This window comes from Suricata suricatta, chromosome 4 (genome assembly GCF_006229205.1).
Source record: "Suricata suricatta isolate VVHF042 chromosome 4, meerkat_22Aug2017_6uvM2_HiC, whole genome shotgun sequence".
NCBI classification, from domain to species: domain Eukaryota; kingdom Metazoa; phylum Chordata; class Mammalia; order Carnivora; family Herpestidae; genus Suricata; species Suricata suricatta.
In genome coordinates, this window is record NC_043703.1 from 54665794 (window position 1) to 54690172 (window position 24379).

At 38.4% G+C, this 24379-nt stretch overlaps 2 protein-coding genes across 3 annotated transcripts in view; both read right to left on the minus strand.

The window, feature by feature from the left end:
- ZC3H13 (zinc finger CCCH-type containing 13) overlaps nucleotides 1–4716 on the minus strand; it is a 93578-nt gene extending 88862 nt beyond the window's left edge. For both annotated transcript variants that reach the window (XM_029936724.1, XM_029936723.1), the window contains exon 1: nucleotides 4364–4716. The gene's annotated coding sequence lies outside the window, so the exon portion shown is untranslated. The remainder of the gene's footprint in view (nucleotides 1–4363) is intronic.
- Nucleotides 4717–4924: 208 nt separating this feature from the next.
- CPB2 (carboxypeptidase B2) overlaps nucleotides 4925–24379 on the minus strand; it is a 50068-nt gene continuing 30613 nt past the window's right edge. Inside the window, exons 7-11 of the mRNA XM_029938553.1 lie at nucleotides 23479–23589; nucleotides 20254–20347; nucleotides 13744–13946; nucleotides 10013–10100; nucleotides 4925–5707 (exon numbers count right to left, since the gene is read on the minus strand). Of these exons, the coding sequence (XP_029794413.1) occupies nucleotides 5523–5707; nucleotides 10013–10100; nucleotides 13744–13946; nucleotides 20254–20347; nucleotides 23479–23589 (681 nt within the window). The 3' untranslated portion in view covers nucleotides 4925–5522. The remainder of the gene's footprint in view (nucleotides 5708–10012; nucleotides 10101–13743; nucleotides 13947–20253; nucleotides 20348–23478; nucleotides 23590–24379) is intronic.

Below are 24379 nucleotides of genomic sequence, written 5' to 3' on the forward strand. Positions count from 1 at the left end.
TTCTCCAAGTAAGGAACTATACAGCCACCGTACATACAACAGTTAGTATTGTAAGATAATCTTTGATTTCATTCTCAGCCCAAAGGCGAATTTAGAGAGTAAAAGTTGGTAAAATTTCATATATCCATTTGATTTACTAAACTGAAATGTTCTTTATAGACCTGAAAGCCAAGATAAGTGGAGTTGAGGAAAAGATCTACAAAATGTAGAGCTTTGATTAACTAAGAAAACCACTTTTTTACAATTTATATTTGAGGAGTCAATAAAAAGTATGTCACAAAATACATAGAGACAGTTTAGAACAAAAACATGTTTAAAGTTTCATTACATAGTACTACAAGTATTTATAGATGTACATTATAATCCACATTCACTAATTCAATTTTTAAAACATTTAATAATAAAATTGAAGGAATTCTAGAAGTTCCTTATTAACTATTACTATTATGTTATTTAGAACTTGGAAAACAGGTCACCACACTGCCTCAAGAAGACTCTCACCTTACCATATTTCTCTCCATTATCAATGAAAGACTTCTGCTCCCAAAACCTATATAGCCCCTCATGCCACCACTCCCAACAGCCCCCCTCCTCCAAAAAAAATTTAATGTTAGTGCTTTCCATAATTAGGGCAACAAGCTACTTATTATTGTATCTGAAACACTGGTCATCTACCATCTCCCTACTTGTTTTTCTGAGGGCTCCTTCCTGCTCTATAATCTGTTTCTTGGATCAGCACTCTACTACTTCCCTCACCTACCACTGAAGTCCATGGCTTCTCTCTAATGCTAGATTACCACAAAGTTTGAAGATTTCAAAAGGTTTGGACTATGTCAAAGATATTCAAGTGGCAACTAATGACTGAATCTTATATCCCTTCTTGTATTCTTGCCACTAAAAAAGTTCCTTCCCAAAGAGAAAAAGGTGCCTGCACAGGTGACATCAAGAACTAGTCAACATACACCTACATAGTGATTATCACTAGAACTTTACTTTTAGCTGCTGTTGAGTCTTTCATCTCAGGGAAAAGCAGCAAAGAAATAAAAGTCATATTCTCAGCATCCAACAGTGTCAGACTTCCTCTTAAAATTGCACTGACTCTGAATACCAGGTCTATGTTAATAGGGAGGTCCTGGACAGGAGCGGGAAAAATTCTGAGCCAAAAGGAAAAAGTAGTACTTGAACTTTTCTAATTCAAAGAAATAGCAATTCTTCTCATCATCTATCCAGAAACTTCTATCAGTAGTCAACAATAATAAATTCTCTAAATATTATTACTCAAACATTCATAATTGGAATAGATAAAATGCGTTATGCTTCCAAGGAAGACAAACTATATTTTAAATCCTATTTGTCTATATACACAAAATCTACAATACAGGAAAAACATTTACTCATATATATTAATTTATAACTTTGGAAGTATGTTACCAATTAATATGACTTAATTAGAATTTTCATTCTAAAAATCTGGGCCCTCAAAGGCAAATAAATACCACAACAGTGGGGCACCTGGGTGGTTCAGCTGGTTAAGGGTCTACAGATTGCGGCTCAGGTCATGATCTTACCATTCATGAGTTCAAGCCTTGCACTGGTCTCTGCACTGACAATGTAGAGCCTGCATGAAATATTCTCTCTCTCAAATAAACAAACAAGTAACTTTAAAAAAAAAAAAGGAAAAGAAAAAAGAAAAAATACCACAATATAGATATGACTGAGGGAGGGGAACTTTTTCAATTAACATCTGAACATGCTTCAATAAGCAAACTCTTCAAAGTATATGAGAAAAGTTAGAAACGAGTAAATAAAAAATGTAAAAATTAAAATCTTCCCTATCTCAGAGACTTGAAGGACTTTCCCCCCAGTTTTGTTTTCAAATTATTCTTTGATTTCAAATTGTCATCACACTTTCACATCAAGTCTTTCCCAAACACCATAATTATCAAAAGCTAAGTGACACACGTAAAGTCTATTGAATTATTTTCCTATTTCTCCCCTCTATTTGCAAAGTAAATAAATATCAAAGTTTTCATGATCTGTTTTCAACTGAAAAAAGAAAAACAGGGGACACGAAGTTTGACTCTGTTAAAAAATAACAAGAGTCTTGTCAATAATAATAATTACATCTTTTTGAGCCTCATCTTCCCTTAGCACAAAGAAAAGCACAAATTATTTTAATCTGGATGAGTAGCAGCATCGTATTAGCAAGCCGTCAAGTAATTAAACAATTAAAACTACATAAGTGTACTAACTGGTAGTAGAATAAATCCTTATCCATTGAAATTCTAAAACTAAAAGGTTTACATTAAAAATAAGGTCTTTTTATATTTATAGCTCATATATTTGAAAGAAAAACCAGAGCTTAGAAATTTATTTGATGCATAATCTGGGAGAATTTTTTTTAAAGGAACTTTCTAAAACAACCTTGCATGTTACATTTAAATAGACTAAAACAATTCCAACTGAATTCCAAACGAAATTAACAAAACTAAATTGACTACACCTCTATTAGCAAGGCAATACTGTAGCACTGTGCAATAAAAATAATTTGTTAAAAAAGACTATGCATAGAGAACAGCCAATGCTGGCAACTAGTATAAAGTGAAATAAATAGAACCGCAACATACAAACTACCAAAAAAGAATAAAGACACTTTCTATAGCAACATCAGTTAACTTTCAACTGTTACTGAACAGTTCCAACTCTGTAAGAAAAGGAGAGTGCAGGTGGAGGAAGCGGGGAAAACTAACATCCACTGAAAACCAATTATTCAAATAAATGTAAATTAAACAATTTTGCTTCCTATATTTAACTACCCATGCATACTGTAATAAGATTAACACTGATAACTTATTAAAATTCTAATAACCTGTACATAAGTGAAAATAGCACCAACTTGTTGGATTTTAGTATTACTTTACTAATATGAAAATTGGATTGACTTGCATATCTTTTTTTTTGTTTTGTTTTGTTTTTATTTATTGTGGGTACAGAGAGAGATAGCGCCATGAGAGGGGGAGGGGCAGAGAGAGAGAGGGAGACACAGAATCTGAAGCAGGCTCCAGGCTCTGAGCTTGCTGTCTGCACAGAGCCTGACGCGGGGCTCGAACCCACAAATGTGAGATCTGACCTGAGCCGAAGCCGGCCGCTCAACCGACTGAGCCACCCAGGCGCCCCTGACTTGCATATCTTAAATATGCAATCAACATTCATTTCGAATCAGCAATAATTAAGAAGCCAGTAAGAAGCATGTTTTAATAAAACTGGATGGTGCCAGGTCCACACAATAAAAGTATGTTTCACGGTACAACTATTTTTACAGACACGAACTGCTATATACCTGAATCAACATTCTTAGTAGTCTCTTGTTTAATCTGTCATGATATAATTTAATATTTCAAGAATAGCAAAGTATATGAAAATCTACAGGTTATATCCACAAAACTCTCCAAAATATAGTCGCTTAGGTACTAAAGCCAGTAATTTCAAATATTACAGAACTAGCCTCCTCTAACTCCGGCACCATATACATATGCATGAGTACTGCATAAATATTTAGATTACCTGCAACGGTATCAAGGACTTTGAACAGTTGAAGTATGAAGATATTTTCCAAACTTTTCAAATTGTCTCTTCAAACAACCCAAAAACCTCTCGGATAGTATACATCTCTAATTTTCAGAGTAGTTCAAATTATCTGAAAGCTCCGTAATATAACCCCAAAACTTAAGACACTACGCTCCACAAACAAGATCCTACCAATATCATTCATGTAGGATCAGCCCTTAATAATTTTCCGGCCACATAAATTATTTGAACCTGTTCAGAAAGAGATAATGCCAAATAGCAGACCCTCTTCGTTCACTCCACTTTCCCCGGTCTCTGACAGATAATTGCCAAAGGCAACTACCTACGTTAATATAGAAGTAAAATAGCACTCCTCAACCTCCTGGACTCGAAGTCGTTGGGAAATAAGCAAAACCAAATACAACAACAGCAAGATAATTTTTCCTAACAGATCTGGAATGCGTAGAGGGAGCCTCTAAATCTAAGACCCCCTGCAGCGCATACAAATTCGAATACTGCGCAAGGGTTCCCAAGCCCACAAATAGTGTCCCGGCACAGGTTTCTGTCGGAATCGACCCGACTCCGTAGACAAATTCACCGGAATCAGAACAAAAAGCGAGAAACGAAGCCTGAGTCGAGGGAGCTACTGCAGAGTTAAGGGTGGGATGCTGAAGGAGAGCTCAAAATCCTGGCGTGACCCAAGCGGGGATAGAGCACAACTCCGGGCCTCCCCATCCCGTGTCCGCCCAACGCCTTTCCCCCAATACCCAGAGCAGTTCGCACAATTCAAGCTTACCTCCTCCCCGAGCTCCTGTGGCAAGCTGAGTCCGGAGGCGCTACCGCCACCACCGCTCCGAGGAGCGGGGGAGGCGACTCTCTGTCCCCGCGCCTGGCCCCGGGAAGACGACGACGAGGAAAAGGAGGTGCGCGCGCGATTCCCGGGAACCGGCCCTCCGCTAGCGAGGGGCCCCCGGGGTGGCTGAGAGGCAGAACCCGCCCGCCCCTTCGCCAGGGTCAAGTGAGGCTGACACGTAGGAAGAAAAAGAATGAAGAGAGACTGGAGAGCAAGAAAAGGCAACAAAAACACTACCAGGCCGCTAGGAGAACCGACTCAAAATGCCGCCGGAAGTCAAGGGTTTGCCCTGATCCCCCCACCCCCTCGGCTGAGAGAGCTTCCGGCCGCCAGATTAGTCGTCAGCGCGCAGTCACCGCCCCTCCGGAGACACGCCCACCGGGCGTAACGTCGGCCCCCGGGGGTGCGGTGGAAATCCTCACCTCTATGCTGGGTAAGGGATCCCTGGGGAAGAACCCCCTGGCTCGGGGGAGCCAAAATTTCCAATAAAAAGTGAATCTAAGAGAAAGAGTTTACTCCTTTTATTACATAATTTCTTACAATAAACAGCTGTTGTAAATGTGCAAAGCGCCACAGTTGTTGAAAATAACTACAGCCATTCATTCATTTGCTCAGCAACGTTTACTGAGCAGTGATAGAATAGACCGTGTTTGTACTCTTTCTGACACTCCTCCGTATTCTGGGCCTTCACTTCTTACTGTAGAGCAAACGAGACACAGTTGTTTTTTAAGGCGCAGACACTTCATTGAAAATTTGGAGCAGAAATCCTTAATGTCCTAACCACCTTTCCTTTTGTGATCCAATGATTTGCAGGAAACTAGTTACTAAAATTGCTTGAGGTCGATGGTCAAACGTCCTTAATCAAAGGGGGAAAAAATTCTAATCTAGCCTCTTACACATATTTTAGAAAGAAAAACGAATGTGAGCTCTTTTCTGCCTTAATTTTAAGGTAGCATTTATTTTGTTCTTTGACAAAACCAAGGAATAGGAAAATCTTTTCTCAAAACTACTGATAAAACTTTAAAAAGAATTGGTACAATGATTTTGTCTTATTAGAACCAGTAAATTAAAATATGGGAGAAGTGTGGGAAAATCAAGGGTATTAAACATTCTTGATGACATGCCCCGCTATTTTAGCGATAGCAGCAAGAGCTTCTGCACAAGTGGGTTTGATGTAACGCTCTGGCAGCAAGAATCCATATTTGCCTTTATCTCGAAGTTCAATTGTAAACGAATATTTTATGCCCAAGTCATAGATCCAGTCATCTGAACCTCCAGGAGCTAGGTCTACAAGAAGAAAAAGGAAATTACTTTTTGAAATACAGCTATTTCATGATAACTAACAAAATGGAATTTTCCCCCTAAAAATAAAAATAGCTCTGCTTTTTTTTCTGATTATTAATCTAAGTTTCTGGTAGAAAATGGAGATTGAAGACAGACAGGTTAAGGAAGAAATTACTCATAACCCTGCTAAGGAGTAATAATCACTATTAATATTTTAGTGCCTTTTTCCCCCAGTGCATTCTTTAACATCATTTTTCCCCTACATAAGTAAGATCATCCTATACATGCAGTTTTGTAAAATTTCTTCTTCTTTTTAAGTTCATTTATTTTTAGAGAGGGGGGAAGGGCAGAGAGAGAGGGAAAGAGAGAGGATCCTAAGTGGGCTGTGCACTGTCAGCAGTGGGGAGCCAGCCATGGGGCCCCAGCTCAAGAACTCAAGATGATGAACTGAGCTGAAATCAAGAGCCAACCGCTTAACCCAGTGAGTCACCCAGGTGGCCCTGTAATATTTCTAAACATGATCTATCTGACTAGATTTATGTATTAATGACTTCAAATCTATAATAGCACTTTTCATGATCTCATAGCACTACACTGTGAAGCTGGATATAATAATTATTTACTTGGAGACCTTTAGATTTTTTTCTAATTTCTAATTAATATAAATAACTTTACAATTAACTTTCTTGTTTTTACTAACTGCTTCTTTGTTTCTTTAGAATATTCTTTCCTACAAGTAGATTTACCAGCCTAAGAGTAGGCTGATAGTTTTTTTTATACTTTTTGCAATTATGCTACATGTTGCCAAATAACCTTTAGAAAAATTGAACCAATTTACACCTCCACTAGCAGAGTATGAATATGCCCACTTCCCTTCCCATACCATCCACAGTAATCATGCAATTCTAGCCGTTTTATGGGTGAAAAATAATATAGAATCGTCTTGTTTCTTTGATTACTGCTGAGTTGACCATTTTATTTGGTATATTTATTGTCCACTTTTATATATTTTTCTACTTGATTTTTCTACTCTATATTTTGCTTATTTTTCTATTTGATTCATTTTATAGATGGTTTATAACTGTGATATCAGTGTTACTTGCATTGTGTAATATCTAAGATTTTTTTTCTTATTTGGTTATTTAGCTTTCAACTTGGTTTATGGCAGAGTATTTATATTAAAATATTTTATCTGGAATTTAGTTTGGAGAAAGACATGTTGGTAATCAATTAATTTCTTTTTCTAAGTAAGTTGTCAGATTTTCCAACCCTGTTGATTGAATAACCAACATTCTTAGAAGTGCCTCCATTATGAGATACTAGATGTCCTTATATATTTAAGAGTTCTTCTGTACTTTCTATTCTCTACTGTTTTTTTAAGATTCTTTTTTTTTTTTAATGTTTTTTTATTTATTTTTGAGAGACAGAGAGAGACAGTGTGAGCAAGGGAGAGTCAGAGTGAGAGGGAGACACAGAATCTGAAGCAGGCTCCAGGCTCTGAGCTAGCTGTCAGCACAGAGCCCAATGCAGGGCTTGAACCCACGAACCGTAAGATCATGACCTGAGCTGAAGCCGGAGGCTTAACCAACTGAGCCACCCAGGCGCCCCTATTCTCTTCTGTTGATCTATCTCTTCCAGGCTCTGTTCCTCAGTCTTAATTACTATAAGTTTATAATGTGCCTTAATACCTGGTTGAGGCAAATTCTATTAGTCTCAATTTTCAGAATTTTATGAGCTCTTCTGTCAATTTTATTCTTTCAAATGAAGTTCAAAGTCATTTAACTGCTCACTGGGATTGCATTAAATATATAGATTAATTTAGCACAATTGACACATTTTTATATTGCTTTCCCACTCAAAAACATGATGCATTTCTCTTTTTATTTATCTTCTTTTATTGTTACCAGTAAAATGTTCTAGGTTTTTCATATGATAATGTGGATTTATTTGTGTGTATAGACACATATATACATTTAACAATGAATTCACATATGTGTATGTATCTATATGTATACAGAGTTCATGTGTATGTGTGTACATATAGAGGGGCAGTAAGATCTTTTTTTTCCATTTTATTTTCTACCTTTTTATTTATTTATTTTTTTGTATATAAGAGAGCTTTAGATTTCTGTCTATTTAATTCTTAGTCAGCCATCTTACTCAACTTTTGTGTTTTTGTTTTGTTTTGTTTTCTTTGTTGAGAGAGAGTGTGTGCGTGTACTCAGGGGAGGGGCAGAGGAGAGAGAATGTTAAGCAGGCTCCCAGCGTGGAGCCCAACTCAGGGCTCAGTTTCGTGCCCATGAAATCATGACCTGAGCCAAAATCAAGAGCGGAACAGTTAACCAACTGAGCCACCCAGGTGCCCCAAACACTACTCAACTTTGGATTGCTACTAGTATTTTTGGTTGATTTCTACTGTCTTTCAGGTAGACAATCATATAATATGTAAAGTGATCATTTTTGCCTCTTTCTAATACCTATACTTGAATTAACTACAAAGGTGTTTACCAAAGCATTGTTTCCAATACTGAGAAATATCCATCAGCAGTGGATTAAATAAGTTATTCAGCAAATATTTCTGACAACCACTATTAATATTTGACATTTCTTCTTCTAGACATTTTCTCATGCTTCTGCACACAACCACTTAGATGTATCCTCAGTGAATGAATATGTAGAGAGAGACTGATTTCACCACAACAGAAAGTTGCTTTTAAAGCTCCTCAGCCCTGAGGCTCTATGGTTATGCTCTGGGGAACAATGGTAGAGAAGAAGATGGGAATCAAGAAAGCTCTGAATTGTGAAAGGAAGGTGTGGGGTTCCTCTCTGACAGAGCGAGGACTTGGGTCAGCAAAGATAGCAGTGGACCAGTGACACCAAGAGACAGATACCATGTGGACCAATCTGGCCCCTCTTTGTTCTGAGACATTTTGGGGTAGTTGAGGAAGAGGAAGATTCTGGACTTTCTACTAAAAGGACGTCCAGGGATAAAGCAATTTATTGAAAATCATATGAATGTGATTATTAAGATGTGATTATTAAGATGACTGTAGCTCATACCTGTTAAAGAAAACTTTGGGGTTTTAAATAACGTCTCAAGGCTTTATGCAAGCCATTTCCTCTCCTCGGTGTTTCCCTGCCACCACTGTTTGGCAGCCACTTGTCAGGTAGGTCTCCCAGTAGTGTCACCTACAGAGAGACCTTCCCAGGTCACTTTAGCTAAGTAGCCTCTCTCTTCTGCAGTCATCCTCAGACCCTTAAGCCTATTTTATTTTCTTCACATATCAAGGGGACTATCTATATTTTACTATTTAGTTGTTTACATCAGAGATTGGCAAACTTTTCCTGTAAGGGACCAGATAGTAAATACCTTAGGTTCTGTGGGCCACAAATTGTGTCATAAAGCTATTTAATACTACTGTCATGAAAACTGTCATAGACCATATATAAATAAATGGTTGTGTCTGTGTTCAAATAAAAGTTTATTTTTTGGATACAGAAATCTGAATTTCATATAATTTTAACATGTCACAAAATCTCATTCTTCTTTTGGTTTTTTTCAACCATTTAAAAAATGGAAAAACTATTCCTATCTCACAGGTCGGTGCCTCACAAGCAGTGGGCTGGATTTGGCCTGTGGGTCATAGTTTGAGGACACCTGGCTACATGCTTATTTTCTCTTCCTCTTTCCCCATCTCCCCCTTCAGTTTCACAGGATAAAAATCATTATCTGTCATCCCAATGTGGGTGAAAAGGAGTCCCTCATAAATATCTGCCAAAAGCAGAAATTAAATTTTTAAATATTTCTTAGGAGTTTGCCATATATGCGCTATCATCAGTGTGATACAAGCAAAAGACATATAACTATAGTGTGCTGGAGTGCGCACAGCCTGTCGCTATCAAGCATCTAATGTAAACAGTGTTCCCTAGATTTGTGTAGTGTTCAACCTGTGCAACCTTATATGGTGGCTATTGGCATCTTATGCATTCTTTTTAACTCTTTCTGACCTGTCCTGCTTCACTCATCTACCATGATGCCAATTCTATCATCTCTGTTCCATAGCAATGAATATAATTTCTTTAATACCATTTTGGTTTGTTTTCAGTGTATTCATTTATTAATATAACCCTGTTCAGTGCTGCCATAGCTATTATGCTTTCATCTCTAATTGTTATAATGCAATTATTTTACATGAGACCTTGTTTAAAGATGATATTTAGAAAAAATTAAATCTACACAGAAAAACCAAACACATAGACTTCTTTAGTACCTCACAGCTCTCCAAGACGTTAAGAAGAAATACTTACAGAAACTTTCCGAACCGCTGCCATGTGTGTATCTGGTGTTTCTATTAGTGTTCTGTATAGCACGGACTGCTTCACTGGCCACTAGAGACTGAAATCAATAGGATATGAAATTTCAGATAATGTGCAGCTTTGGAGCAGGACAGGTAGAAGTTTCTTAAAAAAATAATCATATATTAAGTGAATCAGACTGTGTATGTGAAGAAAAAGAAAGTATAATGGTGGTTGCTAGGAGATTGGGGGTGAATGAAATGGGGAAATGTTGGTCACAGGATATAAATTTCCAGTTATAAGGTGAAGAAGCTCTGGGAATCTAATACACAGCATGGGGACTGTAGTTAACATCACTGTTTTATATACTTCAAAGTTGTTAAGAGAGTAGATTTTAAACATTGTCAGCACAAAAGAAAAGGTTGTAATTATGTGAGGTGATGGATGTGTTAACTGACTTTACTGTGGTCATCATTTCACAATGCATAAGTGTATCAGATCATCACATTGAACACCTTAAACCTACACAATGTTAAACATCAGTTGTATCTTATTAAAGCTAGAAAAGACTGTATATATGAAAAATCTGTGTAGTAAGAAGAATAAATCAACTTTAACAATGTTTTTTTATTTTGTGGAAATCACAATTGGATGGCATTAAACAGTCTCTTCCAATACATTGAAATTTTTATTTAACTCGAAGAAAAACAATTCTGACATGCTTTTTTAGGAGTTCATTTATTATGTAAAATGAAGTGTAACTGTATTCCAAAGCCAACCAGCCTAGCGTTACTCTATCCCTACACAAAATCATCACCAAACTTTAGATGCAACTTCTGTAAATACTACATATACCTAATGCATACCTCATTTCCTTCTCACCAACTCTATTTCCTTCTTGGGTAAAATGCCTAATAACTCCTGAAGACTCATCACATAAAAAGGATCATGTTCCCAGGATGGAGCAACAGACTAATGAGTAAGTCTGTTGTTCCACTACATTTGTTGCGCACGCATCCAGATCTTCTATGAAGTTAATCTAGTATTCACTGGCACCCTCTTAAATAACCCAGAGGAATATCAGTGCGTATTATTTTGTACCGCTTCTTTGTTCAGAAAAATTATAATAGAACTCTACGGTCTACAGAATAAAACACAAATTTATTCTGACATGCAGGCAAGCTGACCAGATCTACTTTCCGATGGCGCCACTCTCCATTTCACATCCGCACAGTTCCCTCAGTGCACTTCCTGTGGGGAATGCATCTCCTCAGCTTTGAATGTCCTCCCTTCCCGGTCTGCCTATAGAATTCCTATCTTTCCATTTCTGGCTGAAAGTGTATCTGTTCTTTGATGTCAATAGCCCCTCATTACTGTTTTTTCTTTATAGGATGTCAACCTTCAAGAGATGATAAATTCCTCATGGACAGGGACTTTATCTTCAAACTTATCTAGCATTTCCTTGTGATTCAGTTAATGAGGCCACCTCGTGCTGGCCCAGTCAGAATTGAGGATCCACCATCTGTACCAACTTATTTAGTGGTTACTGCACTTAGAATATAGGTACAAATTAACATTTGCTAATTGCCAGGCTCCCTCACCGTATCATGTTCTCTTAAAGGGCAGGGTCCTACCGAATGTTTCTTTTACTGTCCACCAAACACAATGTTTTACACAAAATAACTCTCAACAAAATACTTGTGATAACAGTAATCCAAAAATGAGGAAAAATTAGATTAATTCTCTTTCCAAATCATGATAAATATCCTCTCATTTCTTCAAGGATAACACCAATAATGAGTTTTCCTTAAAAGTTTTCCTTTGAGAAAAGAAACAATTGCAAGCATCAAGTACATTTTTGTTGTAAATGAGCTATTTTCAGAAGGTGCAAATAATATAATATTTGTCATCAGCCACTGCTAGCCCTTAACATAGCTAGAGTTTATTCCTGTAAGAGGACCAGGACATAAAACCAGCACCAAAACAAACAAACAAACAACCCTCCCCCCCAAATAATCTAATTAAAAAATAGGTGGAGAACCTGAATGCATATTTTTCCAGAAAAGGCATACAAATGACGAACATATACGTGAAAAGATGCTCAACATCACCTTATATCAGGAAAATGCAAATCAAAAGCACCATGAAATATTGCCTTACACCGATCTGAATAACTATCATAAAAAATAAAGAAATAAATATTGGCATGGAGATGGCACTGTTTGATAGGAATGTAAATTGAGGTGAACACTATGGAAAACAGTATGGAGTTGCCTCAAAAAATTAAAAATAGAAATATTATATGACCCAGTAATTCCACTACTGGGTATTACCCAAAAAAAATGAAAACACTCATTTGAAAAAGTACATGACCCTTATGTTTATTGCAGCATTATTTACAATAACCAAGTTATGGAAGTAACCTAAGTATCTGTTGATAGATGAATGGATTAAGGGGTGTGTGCGTGTGTGCACGCGCGTGTGTGCACACACAATGAAATATTATCCAGCTATAAAGAGACCTTGTTATTTTTAACAACATGGATGGAGGGTATTATGCTAAGTGAAATAAGTTAGAGAAAGACAATTACCGGATGATTTCACTTATATGTGAAGTCTAAAAAACAAAGCAAATGACCAAACAAAAATATGGAAACAGAATCATAAATACAGAGAAGAAACTGGTGGTTGCCAGAGGGGAGCGGGTTGGGAGGATGGATGAAACAGGTAAAGACAAGAGGTACAAACTTCCAGTTATCAAGTAAGTCATGGGTTAAAAAATACTGCATAAGGAATAGAGTCAATAATTTTGTAATAATGTTATACAGTGACAGATGGTAAGTACACTTACTACAGTGAGCATAATGCATGGAACTGTGGAATTACCATGTTGTACATCTGAAATTAATATAACATTGTCACCTACACGTCAATAACAAAAACAAATAGATACAAATTTAAAAAAATAAAAAGAGAAAGGGAGAAGAGACCCAGAATAAAATGAGTCAGCAAGAAACAAACCACTACGTAAAGATCAGAACTTGGCCAAGAATCATACTATTGCCATAACCCTTTCATTGTCTGGAAGGCATGTGGGGGTGAGAATTTGGCCAATCCTAGTTATAATCCATCAAGAACCCTTGCTATGTTTGCCATCAACTCTGGGACCAAAAAGGAGTGAGAGCTTAACAGACTAAATGAGTCTTCTTTGAAATTCTGTATCTCACTACATTCCAAAAAAGGGTGGAGAGCTCTTGCTTCAATGGTGAAATTGGAGGTACTTTTCTAGGACCAGTCCCTAGGGGTTAGACAGGGCAGTGTGTACACAATTCCCAATGTTGATATCAAATTGATGACTGTTGTACCAGGACTTAATCTATCTGTTGTCGAAAGCTAAATACCACAAAACAGACCCACAACTCCAGAGACTTTTGTCCTTGCTTTTAGGGCTTTCTATGTAGATCAGCTCCATGAGGAATGGTTACCTGCTGACCTTCAAGCAGGATGTCTGTTATTTTCTTAGATACCCATTTTCTGGACTGAAGTTCTTGTCCACAGAGTAGGACCCATGCTTTATATTCTCTCAGTGAACCCTGCCCCAGCGTGGCTCTCAGCAGAATGAGATCAAAATATAAAGTACTTTCCATCTGTCCCCCAAAGGAGAAATTTTTCCCCACAGTTTTTGATTCTTGAACTTGGTATTTTTATTTCTGAAATGCTAATAAAAAAAAAGTAGCACTTACCAGTTCCTCATGGTCTTTGCTTTTGCTTCTATTATAGGAATATGGAAAGATTATATGCTGGGAATATGAATGCATACTGATGTAAGCCTTAATGTGGTTGATATTTTTTCTCAAGAAACTAGCCATTGCCTTCACTTCTGGTTCTGACTCAGGGTAAGGGCCGCAGTAGGTTTCCGAGCACGAGAAACTTGATGCACCTTCCTCTGAAGTGAAATAGAGTGGGATTAGCATATGCTATTGTAATTTGTGATTTCCCTAACAGTTCATCCTCCTAATATCTACGGTGTAACATTTTTAGAGAAATGGATTAGATAGAGCTCTGTAAGGAACATATTTATGTTTCTACTGAAGCAGACATTTATATGCCCTCCAAGCAAACACCCCAACAATTGCTGCCTGGGGACGGCCATCTTGCGCCCCTTGTGAAAGTGGCCAAGGACCTCTCAGAGATGCCAGCCCTGCCTCCAAATTTGTCATTATGTGAAAGAAAGAAACCCCATTTTTTAGAAACCCAATTTTCTTTAATCCGGTGTGTTTGGTTTTTCTGATATTTGCAGCTTAAAAATTACTAATCAATGTAGTCCATAAAAGAAGAGTCTCATATGAGAACTCAGACTATGCAAATCTGCCTTCAATAGTACTTCTAACTCGCTAAAGAGGTTTGATAAATAAAAGAAGGTGGTAATATACGGGGCCAGAGTAAAGTTTATTCATCCTTTTGAGAGATTATAATATACATCACTTTGGATGGTATCCTGCCTCCTAACATTTCACCTTTCTTCTTTAACTCACAGGGGTGGAGCCTCAGGGAGCCACCTCTGACCCTAAACATTATTCCCTCCTAGGAACAGTTGCTTAATCTTGAACTAGGTCCTTGACTTGTGTTGTCAATCTGAACCCCTCCACTGATAACTTGATATTGAGACGAAGATCCTAGTGTCAGTCCAGCAGCTCCCTAGTGCAAAGAAGACACCACCAGTCATTCCACCCACTGACCTGAACTCGAAGATTTACACACAGTATCTCATTTAATCCTCTTGTCAACCCTGTGAATGAAATACGCTCTTTGCATGTTTCAGGACATGTGAAGGAACATTCTTGGTGGTAAGGACTCTTCACAATAAGAGGCCAAGTAGCACATTGTTAATCACCCAATCACTTGATTTTAATCTTGGTGCTGCCATTTAATGGCTATATGGCCTTAGGTGAAATGTTTTAAACCTATCTAAACCTTGACTTTCTTATCTGCTAAATGGAAAAATTATACATTAAGTGAGGATTTAATGAGAATTCAATGCAATTTATATGAAGTGGTTTGCATGGTCCCTTGTATATACTAAGTATTTAGTAACTATGGTTTTTCCTTCTCATGGTCTTTGTTGTCGTCGTAATCATCATCATCATCATGTGGATTGGAATAAAGAAAATACCAAGGTGTTTTGCAGTGATGAATGCAGAGAGAAAGGACTCATGTAGCCTGCTACAGGGTTCCAGGCCCAGTTTCAAACTGTTTCTGAGGTTCGGCACCCTTGTCCTGTGGTTCATGGGCTACTCTATTATCCTTACAGGTTTTTCCTGCCTTACTTAAGCTTGCTCTGATTTCTTCCTTTTACTTGCAATAGAAACAACCTTAATATTTGTGAAACATTCTTTTCCACACAAGAAATGTTGTGCCAAACATCCAAGGCCTTTCCAAGTATTTCATTTGTATTAATTTTTTGAGAGACAGAGAGAGAGAGAGAGAATGAATTTTAAGCAGGCTCCACTCTCAGCATGGAGTCCAATACAGGACTCCATCCCACAACACTGGGATCATGACCTGAGCCGAAATCAAGAGTCAGACACTCAACCAACTGAGCCACCCAGATGCCCCTCATTTGTATTGTTTTTCTTTTAATTTTTTAATGTTTATTTACTTTTGAGAGACCGAGAGACAGAGCTTGAGCAGGGGAGGGGCACAGAGAGAAGGAGACACAGACTCTGAAGCAGGCTCCAGGCTCTGAGCTGTCAGCACAGAGCTTGACGCAGGGCTCAAACTCACGAACTGCGTGATCATGACCTGAGCCGAAGTTGGCTACCCAACCGAGCCACCCAGGCGCCCCACCTCATTTGTATTTTTAACCAATAATGTGATTGGACAAACTATTTTGATCATTCCATCTCCTTTGATTACTGCATCCCTTTCCCCCTACATATATACTTCTTGAGTATGGGATTATATGTTAGGAGTAGAGACAGAGGGGCATGAAAGAGATGAAGGAGGAGGTCTAATATGAATCCTTAGACCAGAGCTGTTCCATAGAAACATAAGCCAAGTTACATATTTAAGTTTTCAAGTAAACATGTATTTCAAAAGAAACAGGTGAATCTATTTTAATAAGAGAACTTATTTAAGCCAATATGTACAAAGTACAATCATTTCAAACACAATCGATATAAAAAGTATTCATGACATATTGTATGTTACTTTTTTCACACTAAGTCTTTGAAATCTTGCATATATTTTATACTCACTGCACATCTCAATTCAGACAAGCCGCATTTCAAGCGTTCAAGGGCTAGTGACTGCTGCAGTAGACAGTGCAGCTTCAGATTCTCATTCTGTGACTGTCATTCTAGAGATATCAAGTATTTTGGGTAGAAAGATTCATGGAGAGCCAGGACACTGAGTCTAAGACTCTCCTTTGCTCTTAAACAGGCACATTGACCCAGGTAAGGGATTTCATCTCTTTCAGCTGAAGGTGCTCCATCTGGAGCACTTGGTCTACTAGCTCCCTTTAAGCTCAAACATGATCTAATCCATGAACACTGGAATAAAAAGATTTCTAGTATAGGAAAAGTCAATAAACAGAGAGTGAGTAGAAATTACAGAGGCTGCAGCGAGTGGGAAATAAGAAGACATTGCTTAATGGTCACAGAGCTTCTGTTTGGGATGAAGAAAACTTTTGGAAATGGATATGGGTGATAGTTTCACAGACTGAATATACTTAATGCTTTAACATACTGAATGGTTAAAATGACAAATTTTGTGTTATATATATTTTAGCACCATAAACATGATTAAAAATCACTACAGTCTCATGATAAGGAAATAAAGAACTTTCCACTGTACACTGGTTACAAAAACTTTGTAGTTTAACTTGACATCTTAGAAAATGAGTGGATCTATCATAGGCAGTTTGAGACCAGAGTCCTCACAAAATGCTGTTATGGATTAAATTGTGTCTCCCCCAAATTCCTATGTTCTAGCCCTAACCCACAATGTACTATGTTTGGAAATAGGGCCTTTAAGGAGGTAGGTTGATGGAAGTCATGAATCTAATATGGCTGGTGTCCTTTTAAGAAAAGAGAGAGACACCAGGGATGTGCCCAGAGAGAAAATGCTATGTGAGGACAGAGTGAGAAGGTTGCCATCTGCATGCCAGGGAGAGAGGCCTCAGGACAAACCCACCCTGATGACACCTTGATCTTGGACTTCCAGCCTTCAGATCTATAAGAAATAAATTTATCTAGTTGGAGACATCAGCCTGCGGTATTTTGTTACTGGTGGCCTGATCAGTCTAAGACAGCCTCACCCTCATTCCCAACTCCAACATGCATGCACACGCACGCACACGCACGCATGCACACACACACACACACAATTTTAATACAGAGGAAGGGGGAAATGAACATGAAACAAATAAACAGGTTTGATATGTCATTTCTCATTAAAAGGTAAGGTGCTCTTTTAGATTCTTTTTTAAATTTTTTTAATGTTTATTTACTTTTGAGAGAGAGAGAAAGAGACAGAGACAGAGTGTGAGCAGGGGAAGGGCAGAGAGAAGAGACGCAGAATCTGAAGCAGGCTCCAGGTTCTAGGCTGTCAGCACAGAGCCTGACACCGGGCTCACACTCACGAACTGTGAGATCATGACCTGAGGCAAAGTCAGCTGCTTAACTGACTGAGCCACCCAGGTGCCCCTCTTTTAGATTCTTAAAAAAGTGTCATAAAGCTGTGTTCTAATTGCAGGGACAAGGAAGAGAGATTTAGTTCTTTCTCACTGACTTGCTTGCATACTACTAAAGAGATACTGGGATGGGGGGGGCGCCTAGGTGGTTCAGTCAGTTAAGCTTCCGGCTTCGGCTCAGATCATGATTTCCGGGTTCATGGGTTTGAACCCCTCATCGAGTTCTGTGCTGACAGCTCAGAGCCTGGAGCCTGCTTCAGATTCTGTGTCTCCCTCTCTCTCTGCCCCTCCCCCACTTGTGCTCTGTCTCTTGTCTCTCTCTCTCTCTCTCTCTCTCAAAAATAAATAAATATTAAAAAACTTTTTTTTAAAGATACTGGAGCACTGGACAAAAAGAGTCCTTACAATTACTTTTTATTTGCTTGCGGTTTCTGTTCTGTTTCTAACTCTTGTGATGGGTAATAATAAAGTGCCATGCCTCAAAGCGGCCTAAGGTATTCCTTTCGGGCAGTAACAGAATATATTTGATGCCTTAGCTAGCTATTCAAATTAGGCACCACTGGCTTCCCCATTAAGGACTACTAAGTAAAACAGAGCACCAAAAGAGCTTCAGGATAAAAGAAGTTCCAGAAGGGAAACTATAACAGAAGAGTGACTCAGACACACAAGAACCGTGGTAACTTTGCAATCAGTCAGCCTGGCTTCATAACCCAGCTCTGCCACTTCCTACATCTGTGCTCTTGAGCAAAGGATTGACCTTCTAAGTCTGGGATCCTCCACCGGGATACACAGATAATGAAACCTAGGGGGAGACAGATGTAAACATCTTGGCACTTAGAAACAATCGGCTCCATTCAGATCTCCTGCAGATTCGCGCTGCCTCTCTGACCCTCCTCCCCAGTCATCACTGCTGCGGCAGTCTTTGGGCCCCCGTGGGTACTTTTATGGGACAATCTTAAGAATGGCTCTCGCGGAGAAACCACTAAGTGGCTCCCTTAATCACAAAAGGAGTGAGCCTGAAGGAAGAGTAACTGCTCCTTCCTCCGCTGGCTTGCTACATCTGTAGCTCTCAAGGAACAACTAGTTCGTTCCTATAATCATTCAATTAATTCCTGCCAACGCTGAGTGTGCCGGGCACTGCACTAGGTAATCCCAGCGGTCCCTTCCCTCGCTGAGTCCCTAACCTAGAAAAGGAAGGAAATAAGGAAACAATCTGAGGACTCCGCTGTGAGGGTTTCACATGTACTCTGAGAGAATGGTGAAATGTTCAAAATCACAAATTCTTCCTTTCTGAAAGGAAATATTTACAGTCACGTACATAGCATTGTATAGGGTAAAAGCGTGGTTAGAGACGGGTTGTGTGGCTTCCATAGCTTTCAATGCCGTGTGGTTTCCACGGAGCCACACACACCCACCTCCCAAAATAAAGGTGATTCAAGGTTATCATCAGGTTCAGTTTTGTTCTGTAGCTGTTTCTTAAATGTAGTAACTATGAAATACAATGGGGCGGTGTGAACCAACACCTACCTCCCTGAGAACAATTTTTTTTTTAGAGAAAGAGCAAGTGGGAGCAGGTGAGACGGGTGGGTTGGGGGGGTGGAGGGAAGAGAGGGAGGGAGGGAGGGAGAGAGAGAGGGGGAGAGAGAGAGAGAGAGAGAGAGAGAGAGAGAGAGAGAGAGAGAGAGAGACTCAAGCAGGCTCCACATCTGCCACAGGGCTCTATCCCACACCCCTGGGATCATGACCTGAGCTTAAATCAGGAGTCAGATGCTCAACCAACTGAGCCACCCAGCAGCCCCCAGATAATGTTCTTGAATGCCTAAATCAATATCCATTGAGTACTTTGACTCATTCAAATCAATAAATGATAAACTCCTGCTATGCTAGACCTAAGTTTATGATATTCATAAAAATACTAAGTAAGCAGTGAAAACAGAAGAAAATGTTTTTGAATGCTGTGGAAGTAAACACTTTCCTATGCAGTTAAAAAGGAGAGATATCTACCCTACTCTGGTCTTTGATACTCCAATGATGAATGTTATTTGTTCATTAAAGTAGGATTTTTAACAGTCACTTTATTATTATTCTAGAAAAGTAGAATATTAGAATTTTGAAGCTAAAAGGGACCTTAAGGAACTAGTCCAAGTTCCTTTTTTTAGATGTTTATTTATTTGAGAGAGAGAGACAGAGAGGGAGGGAGAGAGAGAGAGAGCAAGTGCACACGTGCATGTGCACAAGCGGAGAAGGTAGAAAGAGGAAGACAGAATTTGAAGCAGGCCTAATGCAGAGCTTGAACTCACAAACCATGAGATCATGACCTGAGCCAAAGTCAACCAACGGACCCACCCAGGTGCCCACCAAATTCCTTTTTTTAAAGATGAAATGGAAGGGTGAGGGGTTAAGGTGAGTTGTGCACATTTACAGCACCACATTTAACTAAAGAATTATTTCCTGATTCAGATAGGCCTCTGTTGTAATCACTTTGAGTTAGTAGGCCTTTCTTTGTGACTATTCCCTTTCGAAGGAATGAACATTGCTAGAAATAAAGCAAACAACCTACCGCACCAGTGTTTGGAAGCAAAGTTCCTGTTCAGGTCTGTTCCGATGCAATTATTATTTTCATAAAAAGACCGGTTCTTTCTCCACATTCGGTTCTAAATAAATAAACAAAATACTGATAACCAGCATGGCCATGTTTGCAGTTCAAGCAAAGACACGACTTCCAAAGCCTAAGTGGCCAGAGTTGTGTGTCTGTCCTATAAACCCACCACTCTGCCCTGCCACTGTCTTCACAGCTTTCCTTTCTCACTGTTCTCCCTCTACCCGGGTCTCAATCATGTCCACTCCAAGCTATTTCAGCCTGAACCAAATGAAATGGTAATATTTAACCAATTTTGACCTATGCCAACAGAAATTTCATTTGGCTTTGGCTTTGCTAGGCTGCTTATTGGTTCTCTTCGTTTCTTGTTTGCTTCGATTTTAATTCCTTCTGAGAAAAGTAAAATAACTGTTACAACTAAAATTAAAACCGTGAGCCAGAAGTTTCAATGCTCTATTTTTTTATATTTATACTTTTATTTTTACAGTTATATTTCTTTTAAAAATAGGGGCACCTGGGTGGCTCAGTCGGTTAAGCATCCAGCTTCGGCTCGGGTCATGATCTCACGGTTCGTGGGTTCGAGCCCCGCGTCGGGCTCTGTGCTGACAGATAGCTCAGAGCCTGGAGCCTGCTTCACATTCTGTGTCTGCTTCTCTCTCTGACCCTCCCCTATTCCCACTGTCTCTCTCTCTGTCTCTCAAAAATAAATAAAGAACATAAATATATATATATTTCTTTTAAAAATAAAGTTTATTTATGTTGAGAGAGAGAGAGAGAGAGAGAGCATGAGCAGGGGCAGAGAGAAAGAGGGAGAGAGAGAAATCCAAGCAGGCTCTGCACTGTCCGTGAGGAGCCCTACATGAGGCTCAGTCCCACAAACCATTACGATCGTGACCTGACCCCACATCAAGAGTAGGATGCCCAACCAACTGAGCCACCCAGGTGCCCCCCACTGCTCTCTTTAGATTAATTCAATCTCTCATTTTAAAAGCACCAGGAGGTGGAGATGTGAAGATATCTCTAGCCTGATAATCCTTTGATTGTACTGACTCGATCCTGGTGTGTAAACATAAAGCAAATTGCCCCATTGGGTTTTTGGGGACAAACCAAGAAATTTGATCATGTACACAATTGCAGACTTCATTTAAACCTGAAGTTGGGATGATGTGGCACATTTCCCCCGCTCTCATCAACCCTTCTGCCCACCTTCCCAGTCCATTTCCACCCTCTGGCTTGTGGTTTAGAGTCACCCTGGAGAAATTAAGTTCTCACACTGTAGGGACTAATTGGCCCCACAAAGACAGTGGGAGAGTAGGAATATCTGAAGGATGGCTGAATTCTACTGTGATTCAGGTGAAGGGATAAGTCTATTATAATATCAATCTATGGATGTGATCATTTATTGGACACAAATTTGTGTTAGGTCCTATGCTAAGGATTTCTTATTTATTCAGTTCAGGATTTGCCCAGTCCTTCCTACAAGCTTTTATTCGGTGTTCCTTTCACTTGAGATAATTTTTTCAATCAATCTTCACCATTCCCACCCATTTCTTCGGCAAAAATTACCTCTTCCTCTTCCATGATACAATTTTTGTTTAATTTTATATGTTTCCAATCACTCTGATTATTCTAATTTCCCTTAGTTTTTACATGTCTTGCTCAAGGACGCTTTTCTGAATTTATATATGCTCAATTATGCTTTTATGCGCTCTTCATTAAATTAGAAAGGACTACACTTCCATTGCTGGAGTAATTTTCCTGAATCACAATGTTGATAGGCTAGAAATACCACTGATAAGTTTCCAGTATAGATGAAATTGACTAGGAGACTTACTCACAAGATGCTCATGATTGAATTAAAGGGTCCTAAGGTTTAAATTCACCTATCAGTTAGAATGTGCTTCTGTCAGAATGGAAGTACAGTGAGAATGCTTCTCTCAATCTTGCAATCTATGATTTTTTGAATCAAAATGCTACACAAATGATTCCTAGGAAGAAGGGATGGATCTAGGCATTGTGCACTGATGGTAGCTAATGTCACAAAAGGAAATACAACCAGACATTATGTAGAACACAGAATCACTATGAAGTAGTCCTTTCAAAAAAGTCAAATTTGAATTTCGTTTATCTCATACTATCCAAATTTCAAATTTTAGAAAATGCAGAGGACAGAGGCATGTTAAATTGCAACATCACAATGCAATTATCAAATCCAGATAATGTGAAACCTTTTCTTCAGTGAATAAATTGCAAAGAAAAATTTGAGAAAGAGAAAGAGAGAGAGAGAGAGAGAGAGAGAGAGAGAGGAAGATGGAGGGAGAATTTATGGATTAAAATATACCTAAACCATAGCAACATGGATGGAACTTGAGGGTATTATGCTAAGTGAAATAAGCCAGGCAGAGACAGACAGATACCATATGTTTTCACTCATATGTGGAACAGGAGAAACTTAACAGAGGAACATAGGGGAGGTGAAGGAGAAAAAGTATTTAAGGAGAGGGAGGGAGGCAAACCATAAGAGACTCTTAAATACTGAGAACAGAGAGTTGATATGGGTCAGGGAGAGGGGAAAATGGGTGATGGGCATGGACAAGGGCACTTGTTGGGATGTGCATTGTGCTTTATATGGAAACCAACTTGACAATAAACTATAAAAAATGAAATAAATAATAAAATAAAAATGAAATATACCTAAACCAATAACAATATATTGGCATTAATTGGATCCTGAATCAAATAATTTTTTAAAGTTATGAAACAATTGTAAATTTAAATATTGATTGGACATTTTCTGATATTAAGTACTGTTAATTTTTAGGTGCAATTGTACCGTGTTTTTTAAAAGAGCTACTTTAGAGATGCATCCTGAATTATTTTTAATGAAATGGTATGGTATCTGAGATTTCTTTCAAAATAGTATGAAAAAAGTAGAATTGGGTTGGGGATAGAGACAAGAAACTATTGACCAGGGGCTGATTATTGATGAAGTTGTGTGATAGGTACAAAGGAATCTACTATACAATTATTTCCACTAATAAGTTTGGAATTTTCCATAATAATAACTTAAAATATCTATATTTTAAATAAAACCATTGTGCCAAGATCCAGGATTCTATGAATAATTCAATCTGTGTATCCTGTATCCCCAAATAGGGCATATTTGTTTTCTTTGCCCTCACCTACCTTTTTCCATGTGAAGTCATAACCGTCCACATTAACCACTGGCATCACATAGAAATCCACGTGTGTCAGAAGACTGGTGTACAGGTTTTCTTTTGAGTAGAATTGAGTTACCTACAAATGAAACCAAGTATGTCTAATAATATCTCTTTTAAGTCCTTCTAACCTTAGTCTGTTTCTTTTATGTGCTTTATTTTTTTAAAACATCATTTGGTATGTTTAGATTTGCATATTTAACTTTCAGAAAGAGTATTAATTCCTTGAAAAGTCTGAACTTAAGGCACTATGCTGCCAAATGGTGGTGAATGCCTTGGATATGGGACAAACGGTCTTCTTATTTATTAGAGGCAGAAAATATAACCATATATTTTCTTCTTCAAGAAACAAAAAGAATTCTAACATAGATATAATTCCATTCCTCTTTCAATAATCCATATCAATCAGAGTTTAAACTAGCTTCATCTTATGCCTGGATATGATTAGATAGTTTCTGCATTGTCCTTATAACTTGGGGTGTTAAAATTTTATTTTAATTATTTCAACAAATCTATGAAACACACATTGAAACCCTCACTTACCCCTTTGGCTTAGAGTCTGCTTATTGAACAAAAAATTCCAGAGCTAACATGGATCATCTCTCAGAATCTAATATTCTCCCTCTGACAATCACTAATCAACTTTCCACGTCAGTGGATTTACTCATTCTAGGTATTTCATATAAATGGAATCATAAAATACATGGCCTTTGTGTCTGGCTTCTATCACTTAGCATAATGTTTGCAAGATTCATCCATTTTGTAGCATAAGTCAGCATTTCATTTCTTTCCACTGCTGAATGATATTCCATTATGAGGATATTCCACATTATTTTATCTACTCATAAATGGATGGGCATACTTTTTGA